A 22,603-nucleotide genomic window follows, 5' to 3' on the forward strand; every position below is an offset into this window, starting at 1 on the left:
TGCTAAAAGATTTTGTACTCGTGCTAGAGTATTTACTCCCCCGTGTAAAAGTGGAATAATTTTAAATCACTAGAGGCATGTTTGGTTGGTGAGTAAATATTTTCTTAGAAAAAATATTTATATATGTAAACATTTTACGAGAAAAACTTTTGCAAACTTTCCCTTTACCATGTTTGTTAATTCATTGCACATGTTTGGTAACTTATTTAGTATTTAAATATATTTTATATATATTAAAGAAAAAATTACGTATATATCTGTTAAAGTTTTCGTTATTACCAAAATGCCAAATAGTTTCGGTTATACTGTAATGTCCGTTTTTCCACTTCATAACGAAAATTTTAAAAAAGACTTTTTTACCCTTTTTCGGTTTTTGAACAACCGAAAAAGACAAGCTTGGAATTTGCATTTTTATTTTCGGTTGTTGAACAAGCAAAAATAGGACTGCATATTCTAGAAGCTTGCTGGAATATCTAGTCCTATTTTCGGTTGTCCAACATCCAAAAATGTCATGTTTTCGGTTGGGTTGTTCAATATGACTACGTATTCCAAAAGCTTGCTGGAACATTTTCGGTTGTTCAACATCCGAAAATGTTTTATTTTCGGTTGTTCAACATCCAAAAATGTTTTATTTTCGGTTGTTCAACATCCGAAAATGTTTTATTTTCGGTTGTTCAACATCTGAAAATGTCATATTTCGGTTGTTCAACAACCAAAAATAAGACAGAAGCTTGGAATTTGCATTTTTATTTTTGGTTTTTCAACAACTGGAAATGTTATATTTTCGGTTGTTCAATAACCAAAATTAGCTTATTTTCAGTTTTGAACAATTGAAAATCCAACCATTTCGTTTGTTCAAAAATTGAAAAAGAGTAAAAACATTTTTTTAAAAATGTTTTTTGTCATGAAGTGAAAAAACGGACATTTCAGTAATAACGGAAACTATAACGGATACATACTTAATTTTTCCTATATTAAATCTATACATCCAATATTTAAATATTATTAAAATGTTATATTAAATATTATTTTTTTGATATATATTTTTATTATATTATAGCAATCTGATATATTATATTATACTAATAATATTAATATTATGTATTATATTATAGTATTAATATATATTATCTAATGTTATATACTATTGTATAATATAAAATAATATATTATGTAAAATATTATTTGTATATATATATATATATATATATATATATATATATAAAGAGAGAGAGAAAAAAGCTAGGGTTAGCCCACTAGCTCATATGAACATATGAGCCCAACAGCCCAGATTGAATCTAGGCCGATTTAACGATCACGGATGTCCGATAGTGTTTGAGTTTTATTTTTTTTTCTACAAATTTGAATCACTTGAAATTTTAGGCATGTGTTCATCAAAAATAGGTGAATCTTTGAAAAATATATAAAAAAATATTTTACATGAAATAAATCGACCAAAAAAATACGCTAAAAAAGTTTCGGGGGTAGTTTGGTCTTTTTTTTTGAGTAATTTTTTATATTTTTTATTAAGTGCTCCTTGATGATAAGAACACATACTTAAAATTTCAAGTAATTTGGATTTGTAGAAAAACAAAATTCAAGCACTATCGGACATTTGTGATCGTCAGATCGGCCAAGATTCAATCTGAACCGTTGACTCATATGTTCATATGAGCTAGCGGGCTAACCCCAAATTTTTTCATATATATATATATATATATGGTAATGATTTCATGCAGCTATTGCATAGTAATATGATGCAACAACCTTAAAAAACCATCTTATAGCCATTTGTTTGATCCAAATTTTGAAATATACACTCTTTTCATTCTAATGAACAATTAAAAAAAAAGAAAAAATTGAAAACACAACTTAGAAAGTATTTTTTTATCCCAATTAACATAGGCTGTTCTTTTCGGTGAGATGCCTAGATCTAGACCTTAGAAGGATTTTTTCATTTTTAATTTTTTTGGATGGCTTTATTATCATTAGATAAACAATGTTAAAAAAGGAAAAAATGATTTTGAGTTTATAAAGGCTAAGATCTTGAAATTCACAAAATGAATGGTCTAGATTCGTTTTTGGAGGAAACTCAAATCAAACGTTTTTGTTTTTGGGGATTGATTATTGAGATGAAGAGAGTGTGTGTGCAAAATTTGGGGTCATATAAATACCACAAACATGGTTTTCTAAAAGTGTTGTTGCATTATACTATGATACAACCTTTACATTGGATCATTGCTTATATATATATATATATATATATATATATATATATATATATATATATATATATATATATATATATATATATATATATATATTGATTTTTTAATCGAGTCTGAATCTGGGTCCAACTTGTTGCCACCTGTAAGCCTAGATCAGCCTAACCCAAGCCTTGCCCGTATTCGATATCCTAGAACCTAGTACTAACCTTCCATAACTGAATTTTGTGGTGTAATACATAAAAGGGAAAAGTTTATATAAAGCCTAGGCTCTAAACAATCAAATTAAAGCCTACATCAAAAATTTCACTAGATGAGGTTGTTTTGATGACTAAATTAAAGCCTACATCAAAAATTGAAAACAATGAATTTCAAGCTTTGGAATTCGTTGGAAATTAAAGATGCATGGACTTGAGAAATCAAGCTTTGGACTTGATTTCTCAATCAAATTAAAGCCTATATCAAATTAAAGGCTACATCTCAACAATCAAATTAAAGCCTACATAAAAAATTGACCATCGTGAAATCAAGATGCATGGACTTGAGAAAACAACGAATTTCAAGCTTTGGAAATAGTGCATCTTGTATCACATTTTTGGATCGTCAAATTTTAAGTTATTTAAGTTTTCATATATCTGCTCGATCTATACAATTTTTGAAGCTTTAAATTTTATAATTAAAGATAAAAATATATTTTAAGGTTAATCAAATATTTTCATTAGTGAAACGACACTATTTAAAAGTGGACTCTAATTGGATTGTTTACAGCCTCGGCTTTATACAAACCGCACCCATACGGGTGCAATGCTAAAATAATTGATGACGCAACACTTGTAGGCTATTTCATTGGTGTCCAACAGATAGAATTGTGTTTCAAATCTTAAATAGAAATGGATTTTTTTTTTTAGAAATTCAAATTGCACTCATGGCAAAAATACAAGAAAGTGACAAAATGAATATACACATATATATAAGAAGAAATAAAAAGGAGACTGTAAGGGTTAGTTTGACAAAACAGAGTCTAAATATTAAAATTTTAAAAAATCCAAATAAAGCTATTACCATGTATAAATTATATATTATACTGATATGTATTTTTCTGCACATGTTTGATGGAGTTGGAGAGAGAAAATGGAAGAAGAAGAAAAGAGAGAGGAAGGAGAGAAAATAAGTGGAGCAACTGTTTGTACTTTCGAGAGAGAGAGAGAGAAAGGAGGTGGAACAACTGTTGTACTTTCTCTCTCAAGATGAACAACATTTTCTCTCTCAAGATGAACAGTGGGCCATCTGGGTGTTGTGTATTCCACTCCCCTCAAAAACACATCACTTAGATCTCTTGTTTTCCTTTTGAAATCCAAGATTTCAAGATTTTGGGTTCCCTTTTCAATTGTTCTTATTTGGTTATCAAATTTATGAAATTGGGTTCTTGGTTATTTTATGGGAAATTATAACAAATATTTTTTAAGTACCGTAAAAACTAGCCCATGTTATACGGTATTTTATATATTGTAAAGAGTTGAAGTATTATTACCGTCTCTCTAATTTTTTTTATATTTATCTCTTCTTTTTCTCTTTAATTCTTCTTATATTTATCTCTTTAATTCTTTTTATATTTATCTCTTTTTTCTCTCTATAATTCTTTTTATATTTATCTCTTCTTTCTCTCTTTAATTTTTTTTAATATTTATCTTTTATTTATCATTCTAAATCTTTTTTTCTCTGGCGATTTAGAGAGAGAAAGAAGAGAAGTATTAAAAAGAATTAGATAGAGATAGAAGAATATAAAAGTAATTAGAGAGAAAAAAAAAAGATAAAATACAAACAGAACGGTAAAGAAGAAAATGGTTTCGATTAGGGTCTACAGTTTGCGATACTATTGCGGCATTTCGAGTGTCGTAATAATATATGGTATAGTATAACATGAGTTAGTTTGTTTTTACAGTACTTAAAGCGCCGTAAAGGTCATGACGGTAATGTAGGTAAGATTTAAAAAAATAAAAAAAAAAAAAAAAAGTGTGGGTGAGATTTATAAAAGTTGAAAGATTTTTTTTTTTAAATAGACGAAAATCAATATATATTTGTATTTTAATTTGCAGACAAGGCTCCTACGACCAACACATCGGTTATCGCCTGCACTATCCTTACAATTTTTATTGTGATGCAAGGTCGTTCTTCATCGTTGGGTCTTGCAAACCAGGTAGGAGCCGTGCTCCTCTTGGGAAAAAATGTGGAGTGAGGAGATATTTGATTTTTCTCACCCTCTGGAGAATATTAGAAACAGATAGAGAGAGCACAGATAAAATTACAGATGAAAGGGCAAGAAGAGAGAGAAGGGGGTGCGTGGAGCTCTTTAGAATCTCCAAAAACTGAAGTCAGACTAGAATTTTTAAAGATTATGAAGGGTTTATTTGGATATATCTTAGTAGGATACATACCTCCCAAACATGCTCACAAACTTTTAAAATTAAAATTGTATTAGATCTATTATATCCTGGAATATCAGAATATTTGATTGCTATCAAACAGACCCTAAGGTCTTATGAATTCAAATTTGAAATGATAACAAAATAGAGAACGACCATCAAATAAGGTGGATGAGGAAACACATGGAAACAATTGAAGGGCATAAATAACAAAGAGGTCTTGCACATGGGGAAGCTCGGTTCAATCCACATAGAAAATGGTTTCGAAATAGGTAATTAGGATTAAACTACACAAAATATGCAAATGAAATTGTAAAGAAAAGCAAAAGAGATAGCCTTACCTGGAACCGAGGTCCGGCACTCGGAGTCGGTGGTTAGGCATAGGTTCGAGATTGTGGTACCGATCTCTTTCGTCTCTTAGAGTTCATCAATTGGGATTAAATAATGTTAAGATTTAGCTGGTGCTCACCTAGATTTGAATTGGATACTAAGCCTAGGCTCTAAAGGAAGAGTATAGAGTCCATGGATATAACCTACAGTCAATGATTTGATTAGTGGCTTGTGGGTATATATTGGCTAGATAAAGCTGCAAAGGTTCAAAGTAGGCCCAAAGGTCTATGAGAGGGGAAATTAGGGTTTCAAAAGGTTTAGGATTAAATGTATAGAGTGGTAGGGCTTTGTCTAATTCTCGTGGTAGGGCTTTGTCTAATTCTCTAAGGCCTGGGGCACCCAACGACGTAGGTCAGGGTCTATATGTATATACTAAGACCTATATCACAACTTTTGCAAGTGGCGGCTCAATCTGGGTCGTAGATCACTAGCGCAAAACAATATTATGCTAAAGTAAATATCTTAATATTAAGGACCCGGTTTCTATGCGGCCAAGCCCACATATATAGAAATGCGGGTCTCTTAATAAATCTATTTTTTAGACGGATTTTAAGACTTAATTTTTTAGAACATGTAATCTCTAACATGGTGATCGTGAATATGAAAAAATAAAAATAGTCTAAAAACTAAAAATAATAATTCTAGTAAGAAAACATTTGGACATTTAGTTTTTCTTGTTTTTAGATGGAATACTTATTTGTCTATCTTTAAGATGGATGTTCCAACCCGAATGAAACAATTTTCCTAATATTCAATGCTTACATAAATAAGTGTTACGCAGACACGGTGGACCTGGCAATTTTTGCAGTTTCCTGCCACCTATCATGTTGTATCCATTGGGACATTTCAAACATGTAAAGGAGCCGTTTTAGTGGTGGTAATGGATTTAAATTAGGAGCTTTAAGGGGCATAAGAGTGGGGTCAAATTAAGGTTAAGTAGGGATTATGGTACTGTTAAGGTTTGGCTAGGGTTTAAGGCTCTTAAACTGAGGTTAGGTTAGATTAGGCACAATTTAGGCAGATTTAGGTCAGTTTAGATAGGTTTAAACTTATTTTAGAAGGTTTTAACATAGTTTAGGTCCAAATTGGAAGATTTAAGGGTGGCTTAGGTCATCTTAGGAGTGCTTTAAGATGGTTTAGTAGACTGAAGTCGTTGAATTAGTTTAGTTGGGTTTTAAATGGAGGAGTTTATTAGCTTTTATAGTGTATGGTATGGACTATGGTGTATGAAAATGATGGTCCTAGGGTGTATGGTCATAGTGTGGTCCTTAATTTAGTTTTAGGTTGAAAAATGAGTTTTTGGTGAGGGGGGGGGGGGGCGCAAATTTCATGTTTTTTATTCACGATTAGTCCTTAAAGGGTCTAGGCCTATTCTCTTAGTTTTCTAGGGTTTATGCTTCCTAGAATTCGTTCAGTCGGGAACATGGCCTCTATACACTAGGAGCCAGAACTTGGATCAGACTGCTTTGGATATTTTTTTGCCTTCTTTTCTTCGAGGAATTCTTACTGGAAATGTTCCTGGATGGCTGGGTTAAATGCCTGAGTTAGGGGCCCCTCAAGGTTAGTGAGGGTGAAGTATATGAGAGCTTCTACTTTTCTGAATGATTTCTAAAAGGTCATGTCTCTCTATTTCGCCAGCCAAAGGCCTCTCTCTAGCCACCGAGGGTCTGTTTATACACAATTCTACAACGTCAAACCATGGGGACAAATCTAAGCCGTTCATCATGTAGCGATGCAATGTGCGCCGCACTATCTGTTATTGCGACATGTAATGCATTGCTAAAGTACCACACCCCATTTTGTGACCACCAAATGGTTACTGGATTTATTTTATTTTATTTTATTTTTTGACATCGTTACATACAAATGGAACTTGAGATGTTGGCTTATGAAAACCTAGCCTCTACCATATGGACCCAAGCCCTTTTAGCGCCGAATTTTGGTTTTCCGCATAGATTTGAACTCACATGCAAACTCAAAGTTTGAACCTCCATAGATGGCCAAATCTCATTATTTTGGAGGGAACATGAAAATCCCGGATAATTCTAGTTTGTATAGTCCATAGGACAGTAATCTAGGGGTGTAATATGGTCATAACGGTTTGGTTTTGTAGGCAAGGGTCTATAAATTGGTCTAAGGTTAAGCTTAGGGGTTAAAGGGCCTAGGAATAAGTCCAGTTTTTAAATATGGTATCCACATTAAAATTAATATTGCAGTAATATGTACTGCATTCCATTGTAAATAGGTCAATAACATGAATGCTTCATATGTATTGCACAACTATATTAGATGAGGGTATAAGAGGTGCCAAATTTTAAATATCGTATCCACATTACAATTAATATTGCAGTAATATTTATTACAGGTCAATATCATAAATGCTACATATGTATTGCATAACTATATTCAAATGAATGCATGGGAAGTGCGAGTTAGTTCCAGTGGAAGGCTCATAAAAGGCGAGGTGTAGACCCAAAAGAACATGCTTGAAAGTAGTGAGAAAAAATATGAGGACGTATGGCCTCACTGAAGGTATAACCCTTAATAGAGTAGAATGACAGACCAATCGTGTAGCCCATCTTGATTAGTTAGAAAAAAACTTTGATGATGATAGTGATATTTAGATGATGACAACATAAAGCTTAAGCAAGAAGTTAATTTTTCAGCATTGGGAAATGAGATTAATTACGTAAGCAAGATGAACAAATAGAATAAGATAGTGATGATGAAGATATTGAGCGAACCATGCTCAATTCTCAAAAGAACGTTTGTTTGGTGGTCACATTAATCTTGACAATTGGATGTAAAACCGGGTGTCAACAATTATTCCATTGACCAAGCTTAACCTTCGAAAGAAATTTTTTCGAAATTTGTGACATATCCAAGCTATCAAATTTCACAGCAAATGATTATAAGGAATTGTGACCGCCTTGTATTAAAGGTAATGGTCTCATTGTATACAATCTTTATATTTAATGTGATAACTATTGAAAAACTAATGTTAACTCTTAAAAATGAGAAAATAATTTCTTAAAAACAATTTGTGACTCATCGTCTATTTTGCAACTAAATCCGTGGATTCAGTTATAACAGAAAACAATTTCTTAGAAAGGTGAAGTTTAGGGCTGCCTTGAAGTTATCTACAAGTAGACCCCTCAATACTTTTTGTTATTATTTTTATTTGCATCGACCATGGGTAAACGTTTTAGTCATTTAGGATGAAAATGCCCATCTTACTCGAACATAAAAACGTTTAAGTTTAAAGACAATTCGACCTTGATAAGTTCTTGGAGTCAAGTTCAGTCCAGCCCTCCTAAGGTCTGAACAAGCCTTAAACTGAGAATTTTTTGTGTTTAACTGAGTGAGGCATTTTCGTCAAAAGTAGCCTAAAAACTTCTTCCATGGGCCCAATATAAAAGAAACTAGTAATTAGTGTTTATAGTGAATAATAAAGTATCGGGGGCTCTTATGTGTAGAAATTCAAGGTGGGGAAATTTATGTAATTTATCCTTGTTACAAAACATCCAAAGCACCATAAAATGTATTGAACAACGCTTGCAAGTTCAATGTCATTTATTTTTTGTTTTCCACCCGTTTTGAAGCCTCCTAGAAATTTCAAACAAGAAGGTTGTAATGATATTTGTAAAAGTAAGGTTTTAGTGTTCTATACTATTCATTTTAATTAGAAAGTGTCGATCTAGAGCTATTTTAAAATATTAATAAAATTTACGCCATCCAACTAAAATAGAAAGTGTAAAACACCATAGTCTTACTTCAACAAATAATGTTACAGCCTTGTATAAACCACACCCTTTCAAGAGAATAGGGCTGGCACTGGATGCCGGACGTCCTGACCCAGCCCTCGAAAAGTAGGGCTTGTGGCTAAATTTGGGCTAGGGGAAGTGTTTGTCTGGTTCAGCCCATCCTAGCCGTTTTGAAGCCTCCTAGAAATTTCAGACTGGAAGGCTGTAATGATATTTGTAGAAGTAAAGTTGTAGTGTTCTGTACTATTCATTTTAATTAAAAAGTGTCGATCTAGTGCTATTTTAAAATATTCATAAAATTTACGCCATCCAACTAAAATAGAAAGCGTAGAACACCATAGCCTTACTTTAACAAATAAGGTTGCAGCCTTGTATAAACCACACCCTTTCAAGAGAATAGGGCTGGCACTGGATGTCAGATGTCCTAGCCCAGCCCTCGAAAAGTAGGGCTTGTGGCTAAGGTCGGACTAGGGGAAGTGCTTGTCTGGTTCGGCCCATCCTAGCCATCTCTTTTTCTTGTTTTTCTTTAACTTTTTTTCAGTTGTTTTTAGCCTCCCTCCATCCTAATAGGGCTAGGGCCAGGCCTAAACCAGCCCTACATGAACAAGGGCCAGGCTAAGACAGAGGCTAGCCCAACCCAGCCCAGCTCGGCCTGTTGCGACCCTTAAAGAGATTGCATTCATCATCATTATCATAGTATTTTTCTAATTAATTGAGATCGCCTACACAAGACTTGATTACGTAGGTAAAATCTCTCTCCTAAGTTAAGCATAAGCCCATCTGTCAATGAAAAGATGGTAATATCCTCCAATCGACATTCACACCAAAATTTAACATTCACGCTTGGTTTGGAAGAGACACACCCAACCCTATCATTTGCGTTTGCTTAGCGGCCAATGCACACAAAACCAACCAACTCTTCTTCGATATATACTTTTGCATCTCATTCCACATTCCCCATCTATCTCTCTCTCTCTCTCTCTCTCTCTCTGTGTGAAGGCAGAGCCATGTATCGTGTTTTGAGGAGCTTGTTAATAACAATAATGATAGGATTAGGAATGAGCACAAGAGGTGCATTTGGTGCCAAACATGAGGTTGGAGGGAGCCAAGGATGGGAACTCTCCACCGATTTGGATTCATGGGCCTCGGCCCAAACCTTCAGAGTTGGGGACCAATTGGGTAATCATCTCTCTCTCTCTCTCTCTCTCCTGATTCCTGATAGCGAGGCTAAAAGTGCCGTATTCCTATAAATTCTCACATTCCAAAATTCAAACAAGTCATGCAACAACCTTTGTAGAATTTGAAAAAGGAAAAAGTTCCTCGAAGTTTGACACCTTACTATGTAGGACTAAGGCGCGCCTCGAAAATGTAGTGGAAAATTTTATTTTGATGTTTCAAAACCATCTAATCGGTCATCTTGAAGTCGAGATGTATGGATATGAAAAAAAAAAAAAAATATTGAGTATAAAAATGTCATCTTGCAACACATTATTTGGATTGTTTATTTTTAAGATTTTCATGCTTTTATAGATCTATATATTTGGAGCAACTTTTGAAGTTTAAAAGTTTATAATTAGAGATAAAAATAGAGTCACGAGCCATCCTTAGAATTTTTAATGGTAAAATTGTATATTATGACAAAGTTTGCAGGTGTGCCTTACTTTGATTGTTTAAGGTTTCAACTTATGCAAACTACACAATTTAGAAAATAGAAGAAAAACGTTTATACAAGGTGTCACTTTATACTATTGAAGTAAGGTGCACCTCAAAAATCATCTAGAAAATAGTGCTCCTACATTAGAAAACGCTCCAATTGATCATCTTGACCTCGAGATATATAGATATGAAGAAAAATACAATTTCATGTCGTAAACATAGTGCATCTTGTGATAAGTTATTTGGACCATCTATTTTTTTTAAAAAATTAAATATTTATAGACCTACTCAATCTGTTCCCCTTTTGAAATTTTAAATTTCATCACTTTGTATACAAATGGATTTTCAGACTTTGATACTGAAACCACATCTCCACACAATTTAGAGATGTGCCTTACTTCCGGTCCTCTACAATATAAGGTGGCAGCCTTATATAAGCCTCACCTAAAATAAAAGCCCATTGGTTATTGAAAAGCCAACAACTTAAAACCATTTGAAAGTTTCTTTTTATGGGACTTTCTACAGTAGATCAATTGAGAACTGCCATTTGCAAATGCAAATCGAAGCTTCTCAAATTACAAGAGTTGCAATTGTTACTCAAGACCTTCACATGTCCCAAGGACCCCGTAAAATTTAAAATAAAAACCCCAATTAAGATTTTGTGTTGAGAAAAATGGCGATTTTTGCAGTTTTGCATGACCAGACTTGAACAGGATCTGTTGTGTGGGTTGTACATCTCTTTTTTTTTTTGGTAGTAAGTGGGGCAGGGTTCCAACTTTCGGTTGCAATTGAGCTTAGGACATAGCGTTGCAAATTGTCAAGTACTAACAAATTAAACCTGGCCCTTTTCCTGTTGTACATCCCTTTCTGATGGAGGCACACTTAGCAATGTGGACGATGATACAATCCCACGTGGCTGGAGCGTGACTATTGGCTTTGGGCCCCACAGGGCTCCATGAGTCGCTCTCATTAAGCAAATGGCTGATTAGATGGCCACGTAGCAATCTAATTGATGGACAACTTTTTTAACAAAAAAAAAAAAAATGGGACATTATTACAAGGATGGGGCAATTTTTTTTTTTTTTTTTTTTTTGGGGTCAACATGGGGTCAAAAATAGTTAGTTTTCTATTAGGTTTAAAATATCGGTGATTCGGATCGGAACCAGCTGATTTGAATTGGGAATTGGTTAGGGCGATCAGAATTCCGTTAAATGCCGGTTCCCATCAGGAGCAAGCTGGTTTTGACTGGTTCTCTGACATGGACTAGCCTGTTCTATTTGAAAATCAATCCCACTTTATTTTTTTTAATACCTTTTAAAATTTTTCATTCTCCAATTTTTAAAATTTTTATTCACATGTTCACTAGGGTGGGTCATTGATCCAAACTGATTTCTTGGACGAGCGATCAACACCGGACCCTGTTTTAACCTTGGTTTTATCCTAAACTGACCTATATGACGGGACAAAATTCTTGAATCGTGAATATGACTCGTAAGATCAAGTCACGCGAGAGAACGGATTCGGAGCTCAAAAGGTGCCTCAAATGAAAATCGGCTCAAAATTTTGATCTCGACGGTCCGTTATTGTGAATATGGAGTATGAAAAAGTTCGAGGTGATAACCCATTTTCCTTTCTTGTAACCATTTTTCTTCAATTGATTTTAGGATGCATCAAAGATGTTTTGAGAAAGTTTTAGGTCACATAATTCTCCCTAACTGGGTGTTGTTTGCCATCAGACCAACCGCCTACAGCTATGGGGTTAAAATAGTTATTTTTAAGTGCAAAATCATAAAACCCCAATTCTGCACTATGATCCCTCATTATTTTTGGGAAAAAGTTTATGTAAGGTTAAGGCCCTAAACAATCAAATTAAGGCGCACCCCAAATTTGATACTGAAAAAGGTTTTTTGATCCTGAAAAACCCTCAAATCTAATTATCTCGACCTTGAGTTACATTAGAAAAAAGAAAGAAGGGACTTAAAGTCTTGGAATAGTACATCTTGTAATACATTATCTACATCATCAATTCTCTACATTTTCAAGTGTTCATAGATCTATTTGATCTACACTATTTTTAAAGCTTTAAATTTTCTAATTATAGATGAGAATAAATTTTCAGGCCATCATAAATATTCTTGGTATTGAAATGACATCATTCGACATTATTTGAAGGTGCGCCTTATTTTGATTGTTTCGGGCCTCAGCCTTGTACAATCTGCACCCTTATTTTTAAGACACATAAAAAGTGCGAAAGGCTTTTTAGTTAATTTTCTTTTAGAGGTTGATTTCTAAGTTGAGGAGGTCGCATCCCAAAGTTTGAGGTCCTAACATTCTCTTAGAGAGAGTTTTACCTTAGAGATTGAGTAGATGATATACTTTCCATAATTGATTTTATGAAGGTATTTATAACACTATATTAAGGTATTCTCCTATATTTTTTGTGAAGTTAATATGCTAGCTGATATTTTTACAAAAAGAGCTACATCTTTGTCTAGAAGCTACTGTTTGGCGTTTCGTCCGCTGGATTTTATTTACCTTGCTTTAACTCATGATTTGGCACAAGTGCCCTGCTCTAGGGGTTGTAAATTAATGAGCTGTAAACTTTCTATTTTTACCTTTTAATGAAAAACGGTGGGGGCATTCTCCTCCACGGAGTTATCTTACAAAAAAACAAAAAAGGTATTCATAACACCACAATCCCAAGTTGGAATCCTATCACTAAACTCCCAAAAGACAGAGAAAACAAATTCCTTGTGCTCTCATCCATTTGCTTTCTTCTAACCAACAGCTCTTCTCCAGTTTTCAAATACACCAAGGGATTACACAGCGTTGTGGAACTGGCAAACAAAAAGGAATATGATGCTTGTGATTTGAGCAATGCACTTAGCTCTTTGAGTGATGGCTCTGATGTGGTTAAGCTAGACAAGCCTGGACACAAATATTTTACCTGTGGAACCATGGGCCATTGCCAAGGGGGCATGAAGCTCAAAGTTAAGGTCCTCTCAACAGATGAAAAAGCTAGCCCTCAGGCCTCACCCTCCTCTACATCTTCTTCTCCAACAATTTCTTCTGCATTTTATGCATACCCACCTTCATATATTATGATGATGGGGCTAATTTCAGCCATTCTTTTACTGTTGAGGTGGTAGTGTTTGTGCCTTATTCAGGGCTTTGTCCATTAAGTCGCTTATTTGGCCTTGCTTCTATTGAGTGGAGAATTTTGAGTTGAATTCTTGTATTTTTTTTCTTTTTTCTTTGATGTTTTTTTATTTGAGAGAATTATGAGTTCAATTATTGTATTTGTATTCATTTGAGGTGTAATGATGTTGTCTTAGACATTGGGAATCAATGTTTCTTATCTTGCATTCTGGTGAAACAAGCATCACACTTTAAGGATAGTATTCTACAATTGTGGGCTTTCAATATGTAACTCACATGGTTACAGTGAAGATGTGTTTTACTTACTGCAGTATGTAATGGTGAGCTTTTAAAACATTCCACAAAGAGAAAAATTTGTATGCATGTATACGCAAAATTTGTATGCATGTATACGCATGTAAAGTGTATATCTTTATTTATTTATTTTTTGGTAGTTCAGTGGGAAGGAGGTCCCCTACCCGTGATTGGAGAATCCACTACCCTAATCACCGAGCCATGAGCCCATTCCTTCATCATCAGAGCTTTATCTCAATACTTAGGGTTGACTACACGAATCATATTTTTCCATTCTACTCGATCTAAGGGTCATACTTTTAGTAAGTCTATAAGTTCCCATATCCTTTTTCATTACTTCTATCCATGTTCATTTGATCTCATTCATCGGAAAGTGTCAATCTAGTTGCAAAAGAATTTGTTAATTAGGAAATGAGGTCAGCTAGGCAAATAGAAAATAGCATAAACGGATTTGATTAGGGCAAGCTTTCTATACTTCCCCTACTATATAAAACTTATATACCTTTCCCAATCCAACTGTCCATTCCAAATGGACGGCTGAGATGGCCCCAATCACAATGTCACACCTACACTATTTTATTTTTAATTTTTTTTGCAAAACATTTTGACACCAAATATTGGGCGTCCACTCTTCTCTTAAACTCGTACATATAAGAAATATAAAAAAAAATATTCCCAATTAAATAAAATAACTATAATGCCCATGAAAGTTTTGGGTATTTGGGTTATTTAATTTTATCAAAAATATTTTTTAAATATTTTGTTTTGGTTCGCCCCATTGAGATGATGACACTTACCAAATTTAATAATCATATAATTTGTAAAAACAAATATTAAAAATAAAATATTCTAAGACGTCGGATCTAAATCAAATGGTCAGGGTTCACTTGATCTAAATTAGACGGCTGGATGGGGTGAGGGGAAAGTATATATCTTCCATACAGTAGGGGAAGTATATAAACCTTTCCCCCTTGATGATTACATCTCTTTCCTTGTGTCTATACACACTTTTGGGTATTGTTTTGTTGCAAATGAAAATCAATTATATTCTTAGAAATTTTAAAAAATATACCTAACTTATCAACAATTTAAATTTTACCCATTTTAACTATTCTATCTCATCATCGTCGTGATGGTTTTTTCTAAGTAAATCAAAAGATATGAATAAAATGTAAAGGGTTTTAAGTGAATTTTGATAGATTTCGCATTTTCTTTATGATTTGGAGATCGCGATATTGTGATTTTTCACAAACCGTATTTCAAATGAATTGTGGTTTGAGTCATTGGATATGGCAATTTCCTGAATTTTCACAAACCGAATTTCAAATGATTTGTGGATTGAGGTTGTTTGGCTGCAGAGAGGAAACTATGATTTGACAAAGGGCAAGGGTATTTTATATTCAAAGATTTAGGTCACATATAAAACTTAAAATATGCAACTTCAATGTGGTATGCATTAGACGGGATATTTATCCAAAAAGAACATGCATTAGACAAGGAAATTTGTTCAGGAAGAGTAACAAAAGCCAATGTACAAATCAATGCTCTTATCAGTGTTCCACAAATATCAAATAAGGATTCCCCAAGGAAAATGTTAAAATAAGGCTTAGGCTATTGAAAAAAATAAATCCTCACCTCGAAACTCACCAAAAAATTATAGTTTTGGTGTCAGAAAATCTTTAAATCGATTATTTCGACCTTGTCATTATGATTGTGAAAAAAAAAATAGAATTTCAAACCAAAAAAATAGTGTCTATTTTAATACATGGTCTGGACCGTTTGTTTTCAAGTATTTGTAGATCCACAAGATCTGTACCATTTTGGGCTACAAATTTCATAATTGGTGGTGAAAATAGATCTTTTAAAGCTATTTTAAGGATTTTCTATTCCTGTAGTGTTTTCAGGACAAGATTTGGTGACGAGGCTTTACTTTTTCTTTTTCCTCTCATAAGGCCTAGGCCGTATAGAAACTAAATCCTTCTCCAAATAACATATTGAAAAAGTTCCTCTCATAAGGCCTAAGCCCTATAGAAACTACATCCTTCTCCAAATAACATATTGAAAAAGTTAAGTGACATTCATTCTATTACTTTACTCTGAAAACTTTTCTCTAAGAATTATGTTCAAAACTTAATCACAAGTGAAATCTAACTTTTGAATCCAACATAGCTGCCCAAACAAGAAAAGAATGAAGGTGAAGAGAGAGGGACAATATAGAGAGGAGAAAGGGACTGCATGTAAGAGTCCAAAGAAACCCTAAAACCATTTATATAAACAAGAGAATGGGCATAAAAATGAAACGGAGCATAAAAATCCAGAGCTTAAAAAATGCAACTCACGGGAAAAAAAAACACAAAAAAAATGTTTGTAATTAATAGGTACTAGTACTAATAAACATTTATTAGTACTAGTTCGGTCAATTTATTAGAAGATGGTGCACTACAAGATCCCTCAAGAAAGTACATGATTACAATTATTTGTCAGGAGTAAAATCGGATAATTTGGATGTGTCACAAAGTTTGAGAAATTGTTTTTAGAATTTGAACCTAATGCAATTACGAAATCGCAATCGTCTGATCTCACATTTAATGGTCAGAAGATGACTATGCCCTTGTAGAACCAAAGATAAATGATCTAGTCATATACCTATTCTCATTTGAAGCATGAACAAAATTCATTCATATGCACAAAAAAAGTAGGGGCATCTTGGTTATTGTCAAAATGTAATGAAGTGATCAAAGGTAGCTAGTTCTATTGTAGTATTTGTTATGTTTTCATTTATTATGAAGTAGTGGAGGAAAAGTATGGGAATTGTCCTTTTCAAATGGGAACTGAGGGATGTCTGGTTCCACAGACTTGTGAAACAGAGACTGCTGAGTTTTCCGGTTCACTGTAGTAAACTAGGCTATATATTCATTTGACTTGGTGGCTCGTGGATTTTGAACAATTTTACGGCAATTATTATTTTCATTTTTTTTAGATGAGTCGATGGGGAGAGGGCCCCTACCTTTGGTAGGAATTGAGCCTAGGACGTAGCACTGCAAATCGTCAAACGCTAACCAATTAAGCCCGGGCTCTTTTCCTATTTAACGACAATTACTTGAGTATGATGAAGTGCCTTTTTTGCCCCTTTTTTATTTGAAATGGGACCTTTTTTTATCAATGTTTGGCTCATTTTGAATCATTTTAGTCCCAAATTTATGAGATATAATTGTTTTTGTCGGCCTAGCCAAAAACAAGGGCCACAAGATGTGGCTGGGCTAGGGCCATGCTTGGGCCAAGGCTAGCCCAATTTTGCCTCGGCCCAGCCCATTTTTTTTTCTAATTATTTTTCTCTTTATTTTCTTGGGTTATATTTTGGCCTAGCCCTGACAAAGTAGGGCCTGGCTAAGGATAGGACATCTCTCAGTTGGGCTAGGGCTAGGGCTAGGGCCAAGGCCCAACCCTAGCCCTAGCCCTAGCCCTAGCCCAACTGAGAGATGTCCTATCCTTAGCCAGGCCCTACTTTGTCAGGGCTAGGGCTAGGGCCAAGGCCCAACCCATTGCCAACCTTTGACTGATCGGCCCTGGATTTACCTCGCTCAGGGACCATGGCTTGATGAACGCCCTCTCGGACAACCGCTCGACCAGCGCATGCGTGTGCGCCCCGCGTGCCTTGTACAGATAGGTATCTCCAACGGTGAGATGATTTTAAAGCAATAAAGAGCTAGACTCGAACACCTACCTCGCCGCGGTTGAGTTCGTTGGATATGTCCAGGTAGTAACCCTCTTAGATCAATGATGAAAGCCCTCCGGCAGTCCAGCAACATGGTTTGAATTTGGCCCCCTCTGAAATCAACACCTTACTCATACCCTCACGAAAAGACTGCTAATAGAATCCATTTAATAATAAACTCCTCTTAATGCACTTACAGGTTAGTGGTTCTAGTTTTGAGGTAGAGTGATAAGAAAGCCAAATAAGAAAGAGAAGAAAGAAAATAATAAGAGTGGGTTGATTAGAACTTGGTTTAGAGGTAAGAAGCAAAAGAAGAAGGTGAAATAGAAAAAGTAAAAGGGTGACCCAAAAATTGGGTAGCCTCCCGGTATAACCTCTCCTAAGAGGTATTACCGAAGACAAAAGAAAGTACCAAGATCAAAAGCCTTGGTACTTGGAGGATTTGAAAAGTGGAATTACGGGACTTGGCTCGTAACTATGTCACTAACCCAAAGAGCCCCTTAAAAGTGATCTAGTGAGAGAAGAAAAGAGAATGAAAGAGATAAAAATCTCTCATATCTCGAACACTGTGTGACCCAGTGGTTAAAGTAGCTCGAGGGTCAAAACTATTAGAAAACTGTCTCAGGAGGACCCCAGTCCGAGTGACTCAGCACAAGATAATCTGTGTCTCTTACGACTCAACAACACTATGTGAGCTGGTGGTTCAAGCAATAAACTGGGAGTTAGAACCCTAAAATACTATCTTAAGAAGACCCCGGCTCGAGTGCTCAAAGATGAGAGAAGAGATGAGTGAAGAGAGAGAGAGAAGTGAATGAAGGGTAAGGGTATGAGTTAAAGAGAGAAGTGAATGAGGGGTAACGGTATGAGTTAAAGAGAGAAGAGAATTAGATTGAGAGAGAAAAGATTTAGAGAAATTAAAAGAAGATGGACCCACCTATGGTACAGGTCCGGGTGTCCTGGGGGGTAGGTTGAGGTGAGAGAAGGTGAGGGATGTGGGTTGAGGGGACGGACCCGCCTTAGGTGTGGGTTCGGGATTTGGCGGGATGAGTGAGTGTGAGAGAGGCCAAAGGAGTGGGTAGGATAGAGAGAAAGAGACGATGGGGAGAGAGAGGGTGAGAGATGGTGAGAGGGTAGAGAGAGGGAGCCGAACTCGCCTAGGGTGCGAGTCCGTGCATCTGGGCGAGAAGTGGAGAGAGAGAGAAAGAGAGAAAATAGAGAGAGAGGTAGACCTGCCTAGGGTGAGGGTTTGTGGCTTGGGCAAGAAGAGGAGAGAGAGTGAGAGATAAATAGAGCGGGGGAGAAGTCGGGCCCATCCTAGGTGAGGATCTATGCGTTTTTTGATGTGAGAGAGAGAGTGAACAAAAGGAGAGCATTGTTTTTAAAATCGCCTGTTCTAACCGCAAATCACCCGGTTAGATCAGAACCGGCCACTGTCCGGTTCCAGTTTTGGGCAGTTAGGGTGATCAACCGGTATTTTAAAAAACAATTCCAAAAAATGTATATAAATTCTAAAAAATAAGGAATTTAATTTGTAATGTATTTTTAAATATTCTTTACATTATGGTGAAGATTAAAATTATTTTGGTCATTAATACTCACTTTTATATTTTCCTATCTTATTTAGAAATTTTTTAAAATGGCCCTTGGAAAATATAAAATAAGTTAAAATCCATTTTTGTTATTAATTTTCAACTTCATTTGAATGAGTTTTGTTTTAATAATTCTTTATATGCTTTTCATAATTTAGTAGATTTTTTTGTATCTTTTTATTTTTTTCAACACTTTTTTGACCGCTCGGGACTTGCCCGGTTAGAGCGGTCGAATCGGCCGGTTTACTAGTTAAGCCGGTTAAACTGCTTCTTGGCCCATGTCTGGTTAACCATTCCGGTTTGATTTTGCGAACACTGAGGGAGAGAGAGAGATGGGGGGAGGCTCGGACCTGCCTTAGGTCCGAGCGAAGAGAGAGAAAGAGAAAGAGAGGAGAGAGAAATAGATAGAAAGAGAGATAAGAGAGAGAAAGGGGAAGCTCATACCGACTCTGGATTCGAGTGGAGAGAGAAAGAGAGAGAGAGAAGGAGACGAGAGAAAGAGAGAAAAAGAAGAGAGAAAGAAAGAGAAGAGAGAGAGTAAAGAGAGAAAAAGAAGAGAGAGAAGAGAGAGAAAAATAGGAGAGATAGTGGAGAGAGGAGACAGAGTAGACCTAGAATGGGCTTGAACGTAAGCATGCATTCAAAGGTCTTTTTGCATCACTTTAGAGAGAGGTCTTGGTCCTTGTGGGTTAAGGCTAGAGTCTAGGCTTTAGGTGTATGGACTTAAGTGGGTTAGGGCAAGGTATGGTGTATAGAAACTAGGATGTATGGATGCTAGAGTGTATGGTGTAGGTTAAGGTGTATGGAGTAGGGTGAAGTGTAGGGAAACTAAGGGGTATGGGATAAGCTATAGTGTATGGAGTAAGGTAGGGTGTAGGAAAACTAAGGAATATGGGATAAACTATGGTATATGGAGTAGGGTAGGGTATAGGAAAACTAAGGTAGAGTGTAGGGTGTATGAGATAGGATTGGAATTTGGGAGTCATAGGGAAGTGGAATTTCGAGGTTCTAGGAAGTGGGAGGTACCAAGGGCAATTTTTCTCTAGGAATTATTTCTCTCTGCTCTCTCATTGAGTCTTGTGTTTGGAATCAACGCAAAAGAAGAAGCCTAAGCTTTTAGAATTCTCAAGTTCTTCTCATTAATTTCCAAAACTCTCAAGAGTTCATTACAAATTACTTCACTTTGCTTATATAGAGTAACCTTAAAATATGGGTGGATACTCAAAAACCTCTAGAATTGTTGAAAATTATATATTTAATGAATAAAAATATTAATCCCGTTTTTGAAATTAATGACCAAAATACCCTTAAGGACTTTTTATGAAATGATACAATCATCCAACCAAGAGGGGGCTTTTGCCATTGCTAGGCCTCGGGAGCTTTTTTCGAACGTTTACAGTGACAATTCGAGCGATCAAACGTCGTAGAATCGAAGTTTTAAGGAAGAACCCAAAATCCAACCAAGTCCATAAACTTGTGAATCTTCGACCACCGATTCGGCACGATTCGTGATGTTTTGATACTTCATTTTGATCACAATTGAAGATAATACTATTACAATCATTTTGTGATAAATTTCATCCATTTTGGTCTTCGTTTGAGTGCGTTCCAAATTTGGGAGGTCACCTGAAAATGTGATTTCGGCGATCAAAAAATGTGTCTTCTTCAACCTCAAAATTTGGTGTCATCCGGCCTCCGATTATACACAAAAACCATATCAAACTGAAGCTCTTCGAAGCACAGTTGCAATGGACCTATACTATGGACGATCCAACATCGGGGTCTTGAGCTATAGCCTCTCAAAGAATGAGATGTTCCGTTTTTTAAAATTTAAATTTTCATGTTTTGAGCCCATCTCCTCCATAAGAATTCTCTCGTTTTGGGTCACGTCATGATGCATGTCATATGTCAAAACGAGCGTATCGTCGAGATCTAGCTTGTGCCTGAATTTGAGTTTAGTTGGACCCAAAATGAGCAATTTGTGAGTATTTGAAATTCATCCTAAAATGAGAAAACACAGATTCATCGAGGTTGTACTACAATACTGTAAAACCCACAGCCCATAATCCCAAAGGGTCCGATTGAACCAAAATTTGGTATGTGGGAGTTTTTCAACGTTCTGAATCCAATGACGGCAGTCTGACACTTTTTTGAGATCCAGAAAATAGGGTTGTAGTTAGTTATATAGTCTATTTTCATCATGATAGGAACTAGATTTGAAAACTAATTGGCTTAAAACTTATCAAAACGTGATAGTTCAAAACTTGTCAGAACACGACATAACTTTATGGGTGTCATTAGGGCATCCAAAACTACCCTCTCATACAATTTGAGGCCATTCTGACACTTCTTTAGATGTCGCCCAATATTAGGCTTATTGCTACAGTGTTCCCGTGGTCTGGCGGCGTTTTGGGCACCGACGAGACCAGGTTACTACCAGCTCTCTCCTTATACATCCTAGAGATACAAGTACGTCAAAAATGACATATAACATTGTCATTTTGTGCTTTTAGAGCATTTTGAGAGTTGCAATGACATCACTTATATAACGAGCTTCTAAGAGCTCCTTATCTTTAAGTATATATGTACACTTCCTATTTATCTCATGTATTGATCAATCTCTCAGCTACCCTTGCCAGCTTAGTTAAAAGCTCTTTGTTTGCTTAGCCAAAAAAAAAAATTACAAGATTTAAAGATTTCAAATTGAATGCCTATTATTATGGAGTCCAAAGATTTGAAAATTAGGGTTATTCTCTGAATTTGAACTCTCCGTCTCTTTGGATCTGTGCTGTAGTTACAAATTTGACAATTGAGCGGGTGTTCCGATCATGGTTAATTGTTTATATTTTGACAATTGAAAAGCTGGCCATCAAGACAGTGGAAATACTGATACAAAATACGATTTTCAATCTTCAAATTCTTTTTTGATGAGTTCTAATTCACATGAATGAATCAATATTCAATTTCTTTTGACGACTTTGATTGTTCAATTTTTTTTTGCATCTTTTGAATCCCTTTTTATTGAAACAGTGATTCAATGATCTTTGACAATTCAAAATCACATTTTTACGGTTTCACTTTACCTTTTTTTTTTCTCTCAACATTTTGGGCAAGCTTTTTTTTCTTTTCTTTTTCTCTCAACATTTTGGGCAAGCTTTTTTTTCTTTTCCTTTTCTCTCAACATTTTGGGCCAGCTTGCCGATACTCGGAAATTGGCAAGTTGAATGAAGTACACAAATACCACAGATCACAATAATCTCAGTCCAACTCATATTTGTTCTTGGGTATAACAATTTTATCCTCTTTTTGAGAGACATCAAAGATTTCATGAAAAGAATTATGAATGGATCCATTCCTAAATTGCTCTATCCAGGGATATAACATATCA

At 35.3% G+C, this 22,603-nt stretch overlaps 1 protein-coding gene across 1 annotated transcript; it reads left to right on the plus strand.

Annotated features, from left to right (window-relative positions):
* The first annotated feature begins 9,764 nt into the window (after nt 1-9,764).
* Nucleotides 9,765-13,834, plus strand: LOC18438184 (Cupredoxin superfamily protein). The gene is made up of 2 exons (XM_006848373.4): nt 9,765-9,981; nt 13,258-13,834. The coding sequence occupies exons 1-2, from the start codon at nt 9,810-9,812 to the stop codon at nt 13,605-13,607; spliced, it is 522 nt and encodes a 173-aa protein (XP_006848436.1). The 5' UTR covers nt 9,765-9,809; the 3' UTR covers nt 13,608-13,834.
* Nucleotides 13,835-22,603: the final 8,769 nt, after the last annotated feature.

Source organism: Amborella trichopoda, chromosome 6, assembly GCF_054954075.1.
Source record: "Amborella trichopoda isolate Santa Cruz 75 chromosome 6, AtrichopodaSantaCruz75HAP2 v2.0, whole genome shotgun sequence".
NCBI classification, from domain to species: Eukaryota; Viridiplantae; Streptophyta; class Magnoliopsida; order Amborellales; family Amborellaceae; genus Amborella; species Amborella trichopoda.

Excerpts from the sequence above, each read along its gene's own strand:
- LOC18438184 (XM_006848373.4), top strand. The coding sequence starts at position 9,810 with ATGTATCGTGTTTTGAGGAGCTTGTTAATAACAATAATGATAGGATTA. Across the intron at positions 9,982-13,257 it reads CAGAGTTGGGGACCAATTGG|TTTTCAAATACACCAAGGGA; the intron begins GTAATCATCTCT and ends GCTCTTCTCCAG.